The following is a 17,511-nucleotide window of genomic DNA, read 5'->3' on the forward strand; positions in this document are numbered from 1 at the left end:
TGACGTTAACGTGATCTGCATGATTGTTGTGTCGGAAGGTCAGAGTGTGTGAGGTAGCCACACTCTCGTGTGATGTTGTGATCTGGATGATTGATGTGTGAGGAAGGTTGTGGTGTGTGAGGTAGCCACACACTTGTGTGATGTTAATGTGATCTGGATGACTGTTGTGTGAGGAAGGTTGGGGTGTGTGAGGTAGCCACACTCTCGTGTGACATTAATGTGATCTGCATGATTGTTGTGTTGGAATGTTGGGGTGTGTGACGGAGCCACACTCTCGTCTGACGTTAATGTAATTTGGATTCTTGTTGCCTTATGAAGGTTGGGATGTGTGAGGGAATCACACTCTTGTCTGACGTTAATGTGATCTGGATGATTGTTGTGTCAGAAGGTTGGTGTGTGTGAGGGAGCCACACACTCATGCGACATTGTGATCTGGATGATTGTTGTGTCAGAAGGTCAGAGTGTGTGAGGTAGCCACACACTTGTGTGACGTTAATGTGATCTGAATGATTGTTGTGTGAGGAAGGTTGGGGTGTGTGAGGTAGCAACACACTCGTGTGACGTTAATGTGATCTACATGATTGTTGTGTCGGAAGGTTGGGGCTTGTGAGGTAGCCACACACTTGTGTGATGTTAATGTGATCTGGATGATTGTTGTGTCGGAATGTTAGGGTGTGTGAGGTAGCCACATACTCGTGTGACGTTAATGTGATATGGATGATTGTTGTGGAGGAAGGTTGGGGTGTGTGAGGGAGCCACACACTCATGTGACGTTGTGATCTGGATTATTGTTGTGTCATAAGGTTGGGGTGTATGAGGGAACCACACCCTCGTGTAACATTATTGTGATTTGCATGATTGTTGTGTCAGAAGGTTGGTGTGTGTGAGGGAGCGACACACACATGTGATGTTAATGTGATCTGGATTATTGTTGTGTGATGAAGGTTGGGGTGTGTGAGGTAGCCACACTCTCGTGTGACGCTAATGTGATCTGGATGACTGTTGTATGAGAAAGGTTGGGGTGTGTGAGGGAGCCACACTCTCGTCTGATGTTAATATAATCTATATTATTGTGTGTGATGAAGGTTGGGGTTTGTGAGGGAGCCACACTGGATGATTGTTGTTCACACTGCATTCAGGCTAACTTTATTGTGCTTAATTAAATGGTTAATGTAATCTCCGTGGCTGATGTCCAAACTGCAGAGAAGTGGAAGAAGCCTCTAATTTGAGATGAACATTAGTTTTATCAAAGCTCCTAATTAAATGATATAGTTTTATTTGACTTTTTTATGGTTTATACATCTAAAGATGGCATGTCTTTCAGCACTGGTATAGTACCTTGTCTAAGAACTCTGAGTTTTCGTTTAGAAGGCCATGTCCATAACCAAAACCCGACCTAACTACCCAAGGGGTCTTCTTCCGTGATCTCAGCTAGAGATGTTTAGGAATTCAGCAACCGGCTCCTCAAAAAATCAACCCATCCTACCAAAAATACACATCTTCTTCCTAGAAGATCAAATATCAATGTAATTAGCCATCCTGGATTCTGGAGGTATGGTAACACTATGTATTTATACACAGAGATTAATAAACACTCTAAAGAAGCTAAAATAAACTGCTTGAACAGTTTAGTTTTAACATGTTATATTTTAATTTTGCAGCGACAAAAATGACAAGCAATTTATTTACAGAATCCTGTACAAAAGCAAATTAAATTATGTAAAATATTTCATAAATAGAAGTGGACTTGCGTTCAATACATTTAGCCATGTTCAGCTTAGCTGCGTGCATAGTGACTTATAATAAACGATGATAAATTGTTCCTCGATTTGATATCAACATCCATGTTGCAGGACAAATAGTTTATGATTAATAATACAAAGGTCTTGGTACACTGATTGTGAATGCTTAAAGATTTGATATGGAATTGGCTGAACATACACGAAGGCAAGATGAAAGTAAATCATATCATACTAAAGTTATGTGGGGATAATAATAATAATAATAATAATAATTATTATTATTATTATTATTATTATAGAATTGTTGTTTTGCTATTCTGTTTTTATGTAAAGACACATAGACAGACCTTTTGCGGTATGTCTACTACCAAGATGCACATCTACATTACAGCATCCTGTCATCAAAGTGGAGATACTTTTGGCGTACAATTTGTATAGCTTCAAAAAATCTAGACCTTGCTACTTTGTTTGTTTCCTATTCAATGAGGGAACATGCAGATCTTGTGACGTCTCCATGTTTTATAGGTAAATAAATACAGAATAAATAAATACATAAATAAATAAATGGATTTAGAGAATTAGAGAGCACACAGCCTGGCCTTCAAGAGAGCCCTTCAATAGCCCAAGCTGAACTGGTCAGGCTATATGACTGGAAGGATTCTTTCACTTCCTGAAGTGTGTGTTCAGCCAGCGCCCATTTTCAATCAGTCGTCTTTACTTTACAGGTTAGCTATTGGGGCCAGTCACATGTCGACGTATAAATGCCTTTGAGAGGTCTCCACATGCGCATTACTCCGAAAGAGCCGTGCGCTCGTGCGAACAAACCAAATGCATATAGAGCGCAAGATCCGGGCATGGTTAACGCCCCCACCCATCCATATCCAACCCGATCCCACCCATGCTGAATATCACACGTACCACCAATTTCATGGGTCGCCACTGAGTGTTTGATTTACATTTAGAGACCTTTTGTAGTTTTTACAAAGCATCCAATGTTCGATACCATATCCATCCCACAATGAATCATACCGATAGGTATAAAAAGGCACAATTGCTTATGTTGCATTCACTCTAAATTTGTACAGAAGCACTCTAAATATACAAAGTGGCACCAGGAAAATAAAATAAAATAAAATACAGTAATAACGACGATCAGATTTACGACCATCATCATTATCATTACGTATTAAAAACATACAAATCAACTTCGGTAAATGCCATGCCAGTATAAAGTCGCAGCTCGTTTTGATGTATGAACAAGTGATACTTCCACAGGTAAAAGGTAATTTTATGCACATCATTGCCATAACTGTAATGGACGTTTTACGGAATGGGGATCGGAAAAGAGGGAAATTAAATCTGGTATAAAGGAACAAATGAACGAATAAATAAAACATGAATCGACGAGTCCCGGGTATATTTCATCCTCTTCATACTGAGATACTAAGTTATACTACACGGCTAATGTTTGTTTAGATATAACAAAAGCAAGCAACAAGATGGACCTCCGTGTTCACAGGATTTTTTTTTGTTCCTTTGTTTGTTTTAGATTTTTTTTTACTTTTTAAAAGTTTTTTCCTTCGCAGTAAGTGAAGTAAATCCCCTTTAAACGTGCAATAAAAAGTACATATTTATGTATGTATACAATTTATAAGCATAGAAGCACTTCTCTTGACAACAAGTAGTACTTACAGACTACAGAATGGAAACTGCAAAAAAGCAGTTCTTCAACAAAAGATTATCTAACATACAAAAAAGGGTCCGTTGCATCTGAGATTTTTTTTTTACGTTATTTTATCCCGATGTTTTGCTCAGTCTCCTCCACAAAATGTCTCGTTTGGGTGTGACAACACTCAGCGGAAAAACAGGCACAAAACCTCAGGATTACTGATGGGTGTTTAAAACGGGAAAGAGGCCATGGTGCGCCTCGTTCCCACGATTCGATCAACCTATACTTTGACTATACATTGACACATACGCATGTATTTAAAGCAACATACTACCAAAAGCTATTTTGTTTTGTCTAAAACTTACCGGAGAAATGTTTTTTTTTTTTTTCATACCTTCATGCCAGTTTGTTATTCCCAATACTTTGGTTTATCTATGATACCAATTTGACTTAATGTGAGATGCACGTTGTGTTCCTGTATACCCCGTGTTGGCTTCACAACTCCCTGCGGTGCTTCTGCTTTCTGGCTAGACGATGAGTATTGGGTATGCGATGCGACAGCTGCAGTGGCATGCATGTGCCAGCGTTTATCCCTCTCCACTTTTCTCCCCCAATGAAAAGTAAACTGACACAGACTGCTGAACATAACTGCATTTTAAACATGAAGATTGCTATCTAAAACTGACTAAACTGATTAACTTATCTGTGATCGCTGAAAATCATTGAACCATCACCTTTTGCTTAGTTTTCACTTATGGCCATTGACTGAGTGGCTCATAATTTCGCAAATATATATTATGGCTCAGTAACGTGTGTCTTCCAATAGGCCCCTCAACTCTGCTAATCGAATGAGCGAGCAAAACTCCAAATGCCTATAAAACTTTTATGGCTATCACTGTGTCCCATGCTTGTTTCTGTAGGTGTTTTCAAAGGAGAGAGAGAGAGAGAGTGAGATAAAGAGAGAGAGAGAGGTTTGAGAGGGATACACACACGCACAGACATCTTTCAGTGTATGTCTGGGTGCTATCTTGTGTGCCACAAGACGTGATCCTTTTAAGATGACAAGTGAACATTTATGGGTTTCAGCAGGTTCAGATCTGACACTGGTAATCTCATGTGATGCAAGGTGCAAGATATGATGACCACTGTCCAATCCCCAGGGTGGGATGTTAAAGCTCAGTCTTAAAATGTTCATATTAGATGCGGTATTCGCATAGATGAGTATGTCATGCTGCTCACTTCACTCCTTTCTATCGCAAGCCATCCGATCTTTGCTCACGGGGGGACGGTGGGGGGGGGGGGATCAGATCAGATGATCTGATTGGATTTGCATACTGACGTGACACTTGCATCAGAGCAGGCGAGGGGCACTGCGTGCGAAACGTCCTTCTAGGCTCTCATTGCGTCCTGCACCATGCCGCGTGCCCCGTTCCTGTTCCTAGTGTCCATTAGACTAGTTAAACAAACTCCATTTATACAGTACAGTCCATAAGGGGAGATTATGCATGCAGGTTATGAAAATGAATTCTACATTGTACAATGTAATAATCAGGCAGCCAAACGTCCCAGAGCCCGACTTGCCAGCACCGCTCCCGCATGTCAAGCTTCCGCGTTCGTCACTAACCTCCCCCTCCTCTTCCCCCTTCCCACAAGTTGCAGGTTGGATTTGTACTTGTATTTTTTTTGATGATCATCTCGTTTATATCCACTGGGTTTGGGATTTTCTTCGACCAGCGTTCCTCTGAGCCCGGTCAGTTGGAGGAGACTCACAGGTAGACCTCCCGCCGGGTCAGCGTGCCGCAGGAAGGCGGCTTATACTCCCCCGTCTGGGCCAGAGGAATGTCTTCCTGGCGGCTGTCCTCATTCTTCCCGAAGCTGGCCGTGCTGAAGGTCTCATAGGACGATGAGGACATCTTCTTGTTGAGCAGGTTGCGGTTCCGGTCGCCGACGAGGTGTGGGGGGTCCCCGTTGGGGAGGGTCTCCTGGCTGCCTTGCTCAGCAGCGCCGGGCACGAAGGTGGATAGCTTTGGTTGGGTGTTCTTCTGGCGCCGCTCGGGCGACGTGCGCACGGGCATCCAGCAGGAGTCAGAGTGTCCATACTCGTCACATTCTCGTGTGCACTTGCCGGTCATGGCTACGTCGGGCAGCGGCCGAGAGTCTGCGGGCACGAAACACACCCATCGTTAGCAAGCGGCCCACCTTCACAATAATCACTGACAATATGGTTACTGATATAATTACGTCACATGAATATAAGGCGAGTATCAGAAAACATTAATCAATGTTTATATATGCAGCTGAACTTAATAGAAAACTGCTTAACCATCCCAGGTGTTTGCATCTGATATGAATATATATATATATATATTTTCAATAAAACTGTTCAGAAATTCAGTTGCTATACAAAGGACATTTTCTGATACTCGTCTTTGTTTCATGTCCATCACAAATTGCATGTAGAAACATAAAACCACCAAAAACTAAGAAAAAACAACTAACACACATACATAAAACGACGTGATTTCCAATTAAAAGAATAGCATGCTTAAAAAGTGGGGGCAAGATGTGTTTAAATAAATACGTGTTGTCTTTTCCTAAACCTTAAAGGGTGTAAAATGTGGAAGATGGTGACTGCTATCAGTGCACGAATTAACAAGCACACTGGCCAATTAGCTGCATCATTAACATACCTTCGAACAAATGTAGCGGATAAAAGAGAGAGTGAGGTACAATTAGGCTAATGAAATCTGGAATATAAAACTGCCTTTTCAGCTTAAATGTGTTTTTTTATATAACATAAGAACTTAAACAGGCACTACCTGATACATATTTAAAATAATCAATCTAATCCAGACCAGGAGTTCCCAATCATTTACTCAAAGGCCACACAGTACTGCACATCGCACATTCCCCCAGCATGGCCGATTCACCTAGTCAGGGATACGATGATTTGTTTGTTAGCTGAATCGACACGCTGGTGTTGGAACGGAAAAATAAATATAGGATGACCCGAAGGCTTTGAGTTGAGGGTTGGGAATCAAAGCTGAAAATGCGAGTCTTTCAACAACCAAAAACTATATTCACAAGACATTCAAAAACAACAAAAACAATAAGACTACTATGACTACTACTACTACTACTACTACTACTACTACAACTATTACTACTACTACTACTACTACAAACAAAAGTAAGATTTTTTCTAGTCCATACTCAGTGTTCTTCTAGCTTAAACCTAAGAGGACATTCAATTCTTGAATAGAAATGTATTTCACTTTAAATTTATATAGTTATAATCAGGCTTTAGACTTGAAGGCAGTGTTTTAAATAGGGACAAAATAGGATTAAGCTGGATTCTGTCTTTCCCACGTGTCTGATTCAGCCCAAAGCCTGATGTGTTAGCGCAGACCATCAATTGTATATGTTAACACTGGTTGGTTAATTACCAGGTATGAGGTATGAAACTTTAAAAACAAGCAAGTGAGGTGAGCAAGGCCCATCCAACATGCCACTCTTGGTTAAGTAGAAAATTAATCTTAATGATGGCTTACTTTTATTGTTCTTTTTCTCCTGTAAAAAAAGGATAAAATATAATCATTGTTTGTAAGTTTACTGTGGATCTTTCCCAGAATTTATATATTCATTTATATTCAAAAACTGTGCACTGATTCTTTGGAACAACAGTCATGATTACTGTTAATACTTAAATCATGACTATATAGTAACAACATCAGTAGTACGAATGCATGTTTAATAATCTATCATTGATCAAAAATATGATTAAATAATATTCACTAAGAAGTAACAGAAAGAGAGGTATAGATGACAAGGAAGGAAAGTCTCAGTCCATTTTGGGGTTTAGGGTTTTAGATAAGCCATCTCCTTATCAACTGAAATTAATGTGCATATTTATCAGGGAAAGATCTGCTCGGTGCCTGCTGGAGTTAGTCCTTCCAGTCTCGTCACGTTCCATTCTGAACGTATGCGCTCTGCCAACCGTCACATAACACATCCCGAATAGACCCCAACTCCCGAGCCGTCATCAGCTGATGACCTGAGGGCTGTATCACGGACTGATCCCATCTGTTCACGGTGGATCATCCTCAGAGTGCTGCACTGGCCGCCCTACCCAGACCTGCCCGTCCTTCCTGTCAGAGAGTGGAGCCGTAGCTTCAATTGACAGCTTGCACAGTATCTTCAGTAGAGGAGAACATATGCTATACACTATAGACAATCCTATTATAGACCTACAGTATAGGACTACGAGGGCCTGCAAAGGAGCATGCAAACACACAGGGCCAGGCAATGTTATATAGACAATATCCCTCATAAATAATAAAATAACCAATGGAAATTTCTGTGTGACACATCTAAATGCTCAAACCAGACCAGGGCCTTTGGCCTCAGAGAAACTGGCTGCTTTCTTTCCAGTAGGAGTTAGAAATCTGTGATTAAAAGATCACGCGTCCTTCAATGAAATCACATAAGCTCTACTTCTAAGCACAGGTTCTGAGAAATCCACTGTGAAAGGCCTTTGTGTCCACAGACTTCTAAATTACTGAAGCTTTATTGGTCAGGTCAAGGTCTGCATGAGGGCCTGGAGCCTATCTGAGGCATCACAGGGCACAGGCCTGGGGGACGCCCTGAACTAGTTAACTACCTGCAAGTCTTTGTACTGTAGGAGGAAACCTGTGAGATGCAAGAAGAACATGCAAACTCTCTGCTAAATCTGATTTGTTACTTAACTCCGGATTCAAGCAGAAACATACACTGGCTAATAGGAAGGTTCTATTGTGGCTTAGAGGGTTCCACTGCTGCACCTCCATAGCAGGGCCTCATGTCTGCATGTGTGGAGTTTGCATGTTCTCCCCAGTCAAGGTTCCTGCTCCCATTTCCTCCTGCAGTCCAGGAACATGCAGCTAAGCTAATATCACTCATGTACAGAGTGTGCATGTCAGTACAGAGTGTCAGTATTACGCCCGATATCACCTGGGATAGGTTCCAGCACCCCACCCCCCATCCTCCACCCCCAACTCAGGCCAGGATGACTGAGTGTATGGATGTCATATGGCAGCTGTGAAGGGAAGTGGCCCTCCTGTCTGATAGCACATTTCCATATAGTCAGAAATGCAAAGGAAATAATAAAACGAGAAAAGACCAGGATGTTCAAGGCTGCCACTAATCTCCATGGGTGGGGATCCACAGTCATCTAGTAAATGAACCTAGCAGAGCATTTATGATGCTTTTAACAGTCATATGTCCATATGATTCAGTTTTTACAAACACACAGCAGGATGTTTATCAAATAAACTATTTACTAGTATTGCATTGCGATTTAATAACTGATGATAATGATGGTCCTTGTGACAACTGTCTTCAAAACAGCCTGAAAATTCAAAAGGGTGGGAGAAAGTGGGGCTAATCCAATTAGCACTAATTTAAGATGCCCACACTGCACGCGCATAACGAATGAAGAATTTATAGGGTGCCTTTATGAACAAACTCGATTTGTTCTGAATGCATCCACCTTCAATAAACCTTGACCTATGATATTTAAAGCTTTATGGAAACAATTATCTCGAGTAGCCACAGCAGATCCGTGTGCACATCAAGCCAGTTAAATGCAGCCTCTACCCAACACGCACCCAGAGACAGCCTTTCAAGCAAACGCAGAGCCTGCTATCAGCTCATCTCAGTGTGATACCAAGGGGTACGTTTTTTAACATTATTCATTATATTTACGTTTGAAGATATCTGCAAGGCTGACTAACAGTTTCTTGACTTTGCCGGTGTTATTTTTAGCATGGACTAACGAAGCCTAATTGGATTTCAACCCTTAAACTCTGCCTTTCTTATTTAAGGAAAAGTCCCCCAGGTAATGAATGCATTTCTGAGATAATCATACTGTAACGGAAGCCGTCTTCTTTCCGTGAGTTTATTTCAAGTGCACCATGTGCTAAATGTAAGAATGTGTCCCTTTAACATCTGGATGGGGAAACACAAATTTATTCAAACTGTTCATATGTTAAAGTAACATTCAGACATATACCAGCCCGTCAAATGAAACCATAATGTTGCAATGAATTCATTTTATGGGAATGTAGAACTCATTCAAGCACACAGGAACATGCAGAAAGACAATGCTGTAATGGCTGCTGGTTCTATAGTAAGTCCTTTAAATAAAGTTAAAGAATCATTCAGTTTACAGGTGAAGGTCTGTTTGTCATAGATGGGGGGGAGGGGGGGTTGCTCCATCAAAAGAAGGTCCTAGAAGTTAATTACATATGGAAAAATGTCAAAAGACAATCTGTGAGACTGATAAAACAGGTCATTTATCTGGGTGAGTTAACACAGCCCATAAGAGTCAATGGTGAGAGGAATCATTGTTACGTGTTCAATTGCTGTTTATCCTGGCATAACAGGCCGGCAATGTACAGATTGCATAAGCTGTGGTTCCACACAGCCTGTCGATTTCATGAAGGATGCATAACTGTGACATGCCACTGTGACCTGCTCTCATTGGGAATGCTTGGCTAAACTGATATATAACAGTATAAGCAGACAGACCAGTAAAATAATAATGAACATGCTAATGTTCTATACAAACGAAAATGCTGATGCCAGGTTCTACAAAACCTGGACTCTGGCTTAAGGAAAATTAACTAGCATACAGGTCCTGATGCTTATATGAGGGTTTCTGCCAGATACAGGTTATAATTAGGATGAGCAGGTAAACTATATATAACTATTGTATATAACTAATACAGTAGCTATATTTCCTCAAGCAGTCACCAAATACACAGGCCTCCAGCCATATGGCATGTTTGTCTGCAGATGTAGTTGATCTTATTGGTAATGATTCTAAGGGGACACCAACTCAGAGAAATGCATACAGTAACGTGTTTTGGCACCAACAAAGCCCAATTGAGGCAAGGCACATAGATATGCCCTCAAAAGTGCCCCGACAGTCTAAACTGAGATTATGGCTATACTGTGAGCACTAACACACACTCAGAGCAATGTGCAAACACACGACTGTGCACACTCACTCACGTTTCACATCCAGCTTTACTCCTCTGTCACATGATCTCTGTCAGTTCACAGATTTATCAGATGGACAGATACATGTTTTTGTACAGACTGAATGGGGTTGATTAGATAAAAACATCACAGGCTGTGAGAATGAGGCCTAGCGCTGCACTACACCCTGACCACTAGGATGTCATTTGTCCCTAAACTACCAGATGTCTGGATTATAAAGTTCCTTCCCTGAACACCAGGCAATTTGGAAGCAACTTGCAAGTTCAAAGAGCCCAGTGTTCTGGGGGGCAGCTACTTTCTCCAAGACCTCTTGGGTGAAAAGGGATTAACATTTAGATCACATTCTTCTATTAAAGTCGTTCTTCTAAATGTCATTACGCCAGCGAGTCATGAGGTGTTTCACATGCTTTGAATCTGAACACTGAAACAAATAAACGAATGTCACGCTGGCAGCGAGGGCATGCTGCACGCCAGCGGCACCCGAGGCATCAAGCACACCGGCACCTGCCACCTTCCAGCCAGGCCTATGGCCTGGAACCATAAGAAATCTGTCCAGATGGGGCCCCATAACCCTGAATATCCTGAACATTACCATCATGCCCCATAAGCCAAATATTTGCTGGCATTTGAGGATATCAGCACTATTTGGGCCACAGAGAAGGTTGATTACCAAGGTCTGATCCTGAAAAGACTTCATGGGAAACTCCATTGCATGTGAATCTCTATTACACCGAGGTTGATTTCCAGAATTATTCAAACTCAGCAGGAAAACATAGTAATATCCATATAATACAGCTTTATGATTTTTTCTATCATCTTTTCTCTTTTGTAGAAAAAAACAAAAAAAAGAAAAGCTCACGGAAGTAAAAAAATATATATATATATATTAATGTACTTCCCATTAGAGTAAAGAAAATGAAGTCATAAGTCCTGATGGCTCACACTCACATTCAGCATGCGCTAGCTTTAATAAACTCATTTAGACGGCTATCTTCACCATTATATTAGGGAGTAACATCTGTCTGTAATGGGAGCACAGCACCGGGACCAGAGTGCTGAGGACAATGTGTCTATATTAGTGTTCGATGGCTCTCAGCAGCAGATGACGCGCGAGGCGCACCCAGCATATCAATGCCGAGTATGGGGGGCACAGGGGGTGTGGCCTGGCAAGGGTCACCACAGAGTCAAGGGTCACCACAGGGTCAAGGGTCACCACAGGGTCAAGGCTCACCAGGGTTAGGAGTCACCTCTCCTTTCCTCGCCGGGATGGAGAGCTGGGTCTCTCAGCTGCCACGCAAACTATCAGATTGTGGGGGGGGGCTAAGAAGATGGGGGGCGTGGCTAGCCATCCTGCCTGCCTCATTGGCTCTGGCATGCCACCCTGCTGACACAGCGTCCGATCGTGTCGGAGATAAGAATTCACAGGAACGACTTATGACACCACTATCCCCCCCCCCCCCCCCCCCCCCCCGACTGACAGAGTAGAGAAAGGGAAGCCTGTCAGCGTGCAGCTTCTTTGTTTTGTTTGGTTTAAGCCACATAATCCGTAAAAAAGGGAAATGCTACTAAAGCTCTCTGAAAACCCAGCAAGCCTGTCCTCGTTATTTAATCTAGTCTTAGTTCTAGTAGTAAGTGATGCCTTACAAGGTCATTTTACAATGAAATATTATTATTAGTTGGCTTTTCAGGAAGGTTAACCATGATTCTCAGTACGCATTGCATTTGGTTTATCTTACAACAGGATTGCTGAACTCCAGTCCTGGAGGGCCAGTCTGTGACACAGTTGCAGATTTCCCTCCTAAAACTCATGTACTAAAGTTGGCAATTAGCTAATGAGCTGAATCAGGTGTGTTTGAGCAGGGAGATCTGCAGACTGTGCTGTATACTCGCTCTCCAGGACGGGAATTTGCAGCCATGCTCTACAGCCACCGTGGGAACAAGAAACACTGTATTAAAGTGATCTTCTAGCTGAGGAAAGAGCAAAGTTTCACGAGAGGCTATATGATTGCAGACAGATCTCGCGTCACTCAAACCGCAACACAAAGAAGAATGAAGTGCAAGTCTATGATGATGGCAATTCCGTGTCACCAGTTCAATACCACAAGATGATGGGGACTCTGGATGCTTCTAGAAGGCGATTTCCTGACAGGCACAGATGTGGGAGGTCACAGCTTGCTGTGTTTTTAAGCGGCCCTGGCCCCTTGGATAGTGAGCCTGACGCTCATCTGGTGCGATTAACGGGAGATCCACTGAAGTGTGAGTCGCCGGGGGTCATGCCGAGCAGCCTAGGGGCCATGATAAATACCCGCAAGACCAGCACATGTAGTCCTCGTCCTATGTGGTGCGCTTCTGCGCCCGCTGGGCATGACTGGACACAGCAGAGCCTGAAGTCCTGTCCATCCTCTCCCAAAATCCACCCAATTTAAGCACAGCAAGGGAAGGCAATGGGGGGAGCTGTATGGGGAGGACTGAGAGATACTTTGGAAGCTTCCGGAAGTGTCTTAATCCATCCCACTGTGGAGGAGTACCTGCGTGTGGCTACAGATTACACAGCTGTCCACTGCTGTTCAAATACGGAGCCTTTGATTTAAGGGGGGAACAGCCAGTATGTGTCCGGCAGGCAGAGAGCAGAGAAAGGGTGCTGGAGTGTAATATCACTTTTACTCTGACCAGACCTGCAAAGGCAGCAGCAAGAACCCACTGCACATTCAGCTCATTTTCAGAGCAGATAGATATTAATTAACATCTTAAAGACATATTTAAGCATTTATATTTATATAAAGAAAAAATTTTTGATTAATAGCCCCCCCCCCCCAAATATGACAAAGTAAAATAATTAAATATGCTAAGTAATAAATGAAATAACCAAGTGGTGTGAAACAGACAGATGACTATTCTGTTTTAATTAATTTATTTTTTTTATAATGGGATGGCAGAGATACGGCTTGCTAACAAAAGCTAAGGGTGAGCTCATGACGACATGGCTTTTATAATCATCATTCTAAATTCTCTCCCAGTCTTTTGAGGACGTCTCATTCAGCTTCCTCTGGCTGCCTTATCACCGCTTCCAGAAGCATACACAAAATGGCCTATTTTACACTATTAAATGCTTATTTGTCAAAATACAATTTAAATTAAATCCCTAAACCTTCTGGTTTGTGCTCTGCCTCTCTTATCCGTGAAATAAAAACAGCATCTCTCCCTCCCTCTGTCTGTGCTGTGCGTCTGTGTTTCTGCATTGGTGTCCAATCTGGCACTCAGACCGTATTTTAGACCAAACATATGGATGCTCAGGTGTCCTTCTTAACTCCTGCTATATTACGTCAATGAAACACCTCCTCTTCCCAGCGGAAGTGATACCATGTGTCTGTCCTTTATTCTCTTAAGCTGAATTACCACTTAAAAATACCCCCATTTCGTAGAATAAACAGGACTGAACAACATACAGTAAAATTTCACACTATACTGTTTAGAATTCATTAGAATGAAGTGATGCAGATTCTCATTCTGACGAACTGTGTAACAGAACCAAAATTAGCTGGGTTTAAGTATCATCAGTCATGTGGGTAAGAAAACTGGGTTTCCAAGAAAAAACAGGCGATTTACCTGCGACAACTAACTGTGTCACCTCCCTGTAAGAGAAGCTCTCATTGTGCTGGTAAGAGACACTCTTCATCCAGTGACTTTACCAACAGTCCCTTCCTAAGTAATGTGAACATGCTTTAATTTAATACAAATGCTGAGCATCCTTAAATGGCCAGATTTAATTAATTTAAGTGGAATGTTCTCGTGATCTAAGAACGGGGCGATTAAAGAGTGAGCGCAGACCGGAGCCAGACCAGCAAAGAGCATTTACAATGCGCTCTGTCATTACATCTTCCATTTCATATACGTCCTCCTCGGCGAGTTAACCCTGTGCAATCCGGGATTCCCTGGACTGCGGGGGAAGGACAAATGGCCTTCGATCGTGGCCAAGCCTGTCATTCGCAATGGGACTTTTATACATACTCCAATGATGACGACAACACAGCTCACTCATAGGCTAGACTCTGCAATATAGCAGAGTAATAAACAATACATGTATATATATATATATAACAGAATATAACAAAAATTGTATAAATAAATAACTAGTACACATTCAACATCTATAAACATGAGATTTTCTCAGCTGATGGAAAGGACATGAATTTACATCTTCACTGATAGGTTTATAAATTTCCATCAATATGAATTATGTGCTTATTCATCTACCAGAAGGACAGTTATGGCCCAAGTTAAGGCAGTTTCTGTAGATGGGAGAGACACAGAGACCTTAGGCCTAGAGTCAGTCCTAGCAGTGACTCCTCACCCTGAGTCACAGAGCCTAAAGGGTGAGCATGTGTGTCTGTGTTTGTGAGATTGTGACAGGAAGCACCCCTTTCTCACAAACTGTCACACTCTCATTCCTGTTTCTCACACCATTTCACTTGTCTTTTTGTTCTTTTTTCTCTCATTCCCAGAATCTTCCTCCACTGGTCTGCCAGCCAGATGAATGAAAAGGCCGCTAAAAAACAAAAAAAATCCTGCGATGCCTGGGGGGCATAATGGTCTTAAGAGAGTCAACAGCCATGCTGAAAGCCGCACGCCAAACTCTGCTGTTTTACTGCATACATGCACCATACCTTATTTGTAAGGAGGCAAATAAAATGCGAAAGGCACACTCTGAACCGAGGTGAGCAGCGAGACTTATGAAGGCCGCTGAGTCTTATTCCTGACCCCAGGGGCTCACTCTGTCATCCTCGGCAGCTCATCGGCGAGTTGGGGCTGTACGCTCCGCTGCCGCCAGCAAACCGAAATGGAGACGGACTGGATAGCCGTGCCCCCACCACTGCCTCTGGCCGAAGCTGGCTGCTGGCCATCGGAGGGGGGAGCCACGCTGAGAGGATGAAGCTGCCACAGGCCCTCCTGTCAAGGACATCTCTGCCTTTCAACGGGGCTGAGTGAGAATGCAGCTCTGGGTGCCACGTGCTCACTGCTGCCGCAAGAGCTTAAGCATGACAGATTGGTGTAAAGCTAAGGCACATAATGTATAATTCTGCACTCTGGCAAGACGTTGGTGAAGGTGGATGTAGATGGGGCTCTTTCGTGCACCGTCCGTACTTCGCTGACGGTGTGCTACGAGTCTATCACGAGGTTCACGGCTTCCCGGAAAAACTCTTGACCCAATTGATTTTCCGCCAACCCCCACCCCACTGCGGTCGGGATTTTAATTCGCCGAGGCTGTGGGAAATATTTGTACTCATTGATCGCACTCTCTGATGAGTCTTTGGTGAGCAGAAGAATCAGACAGCTTCAGTCCCACGGAAGTTTGGAGATATCAATCGGCACCAGGGCTGCTAAACTGGAGATTAACTGGGTGGACTGAAGGTCATCATAACCTCAGTCATCCCGCTGCGCTCTGCGTGAAGTAGATATCTACACCATGGGTTTCCTATCACTGATTTGGGCTCTGAACATTCCCTGGGGCAAAATATCAGTCCAATAGATTCAACATTTAACTGAATGTTAACTGAAAGTATAACTAAAACTATTGCTTCATGTGTTCAGTTTAAATATGCGTCATGCAGACTTTCCAGAATAACACTGAATATTTATATTTGAAAGCATTTCACAAAAATAAAGTAAATTCTAGCCAGATACAATATCCATTCCGGTTTGGTTCCATATTTTGGGTCTGGAAACTGCATTTCATCATTGAGCAGGTAAGAAATCATACTGAAAAGAACAGAAAGCAGCTGCTGCAAAAATAAATCTATAAGATGACATGTGAAGGATAATAATAGTAGCAGGTATAATATTCCTTGGGCCAGTTTAGCTGAAGCACAGGCTCCTGCCTGGCAGCATGGAGCAGGACGTCCCACCGCGGGTCACACAGCTAGTCAGACGCCCCCTCCCCTACACACACTAGTCAGGACGCCATGTATAGGGCGGGGTTTAAAGAGGCCCTATGCACTGTATTGTCCAGGTTCATAATGCCGTTATTGCCATGCATTACCTACTGGCTAAATAACCATTATATCGAACATAGGAGATACGTCATAGAAGCAGGCAACAATGCATAAGGGAGTAATGCATTATAATAACAACAATCATTTGGCAATAATGGAAGTTTAGGTTTAATCACTGCGCTTGCAGTAATTACAGCACCTGCATTGCATAGCCCAAATCACCGGCTCTGCAAAACCCAAGGGGTGGGGGGGGGGTATTAGCAAGATAATAAAATAAAACAATTTCGAGCTTTTGCACATCAGGGAAACCACAAGATGCCAGAGTAGCTCAGAAGCTGTTCAAGCACCTGAAGAAGATGCGTGCAAAGGAACGAGTACTCCCAAACGGGCAGACATTTCAGCAGGAGCGGGAGGAGCATGAGGAGCGTGAGCAGGAGCAGCGTGCGCAGGAGCCGTGTGAGAGGGAGGAGCGCAATCCCTATAGGCCGAGCACAAACACGCACACACACAGCACAGCTCGGGAGCCCGTGTAAGGAAGCTCAGCGCCTCGCATTATGATATGCGACACATTTCCATATCAGGGCGACGGCATTTGAAAATCTAATAGGGCATATATTCTTCCCACAATGCTGTGTGGTGGGAGGGAGTCGTTAATATGCCAGGGATTTAATAAGAGCCAGTGCCATGCAGTAATACCGGCTCCTTGACAGAGTCCACTGGGAGACGTGAAATGGTGAGATAAGGGATGAGGCCTCCCTCGACAAACAGGACGCACTAAAAGCTTTGCATGAAAAGCACATGAAAAGTAGCACCCCTGCAACTGCGTAGCGGTCTGCGTTTTCCAGAATAATCCCCCCCTTACTTCCCAGGGGCCATCCTCAAAGCCTTCCTGCTGTCATTATGTGTCCCTGGCCATCCTATCCTCTCCCTCCCAGCGAGCACTTGGGTTAAAGTTACACTTTAAAAATTTGTACTTAACTCCAGTGTCTCTGTCTTTAGGTCAATGATGCTCAACATTACTTTGGAACATTGTAACTATTAGGTCAGCTGTTACTACTGCATAAGTACT

The 17,511-nt window shown here is 42.9% G+C and overlaps 1 protein-coding gene across 5 annotated transcripts in view; it reads right to left on the bottom strand.

Annotated features, from left to right (window-relative positions):
• Nucleotides 1-1,642: 1,642 nt before the first annotated feature.
• pcdh7b (protocadherin 7b) overlaps nucleotides 1,643-17,511 on the bottom strand; it is a 98,088-nt gene continuing 82,219 nt past the window's right edge. For 2 of the 5 annotated variants that reach the window (XM_048971869.1, XM_048971868.1), the window contains exons 4-5: nucleotides 6,963-6,981; nucleotides 5,431-5,569 (exon numbers count right to left, since the gene is read on the bottom strand). In XM_048971869.1, coding sequence (XP_048827826.1) covers nucleotides 6,965-6,981 — 17 coding nt within the window. In that variant the 3' untranslated portion in view covers nucleotides 5,431-5,569; nucleotides 6,963-6,964. Of the gene's footprint in view, nucleotides 5,570-6,962; nucleotides 6,982-17,511 lie in introns of all 5 variants that reach the window. The other 3 variants (XM_048971867.1, XM_048971866.1, XM_048971870.1) reach the window with 2 other exon arrangements.

Source organism: Brienomyrus brachyistius, chromosome 12 (genome assembly GCF_023856365.1).
Source record: "Brienomyrus brachyistius isolate T26 chromosome 12, BBRACH_0.4, whole genome shotgun sequence".
NCBI lineage: Eukaryota > Metazoa > Chordata > Actinopteri > Osteoglossiformes > Mormyridae > Brienomyrus > Brienomyrus brachyistius.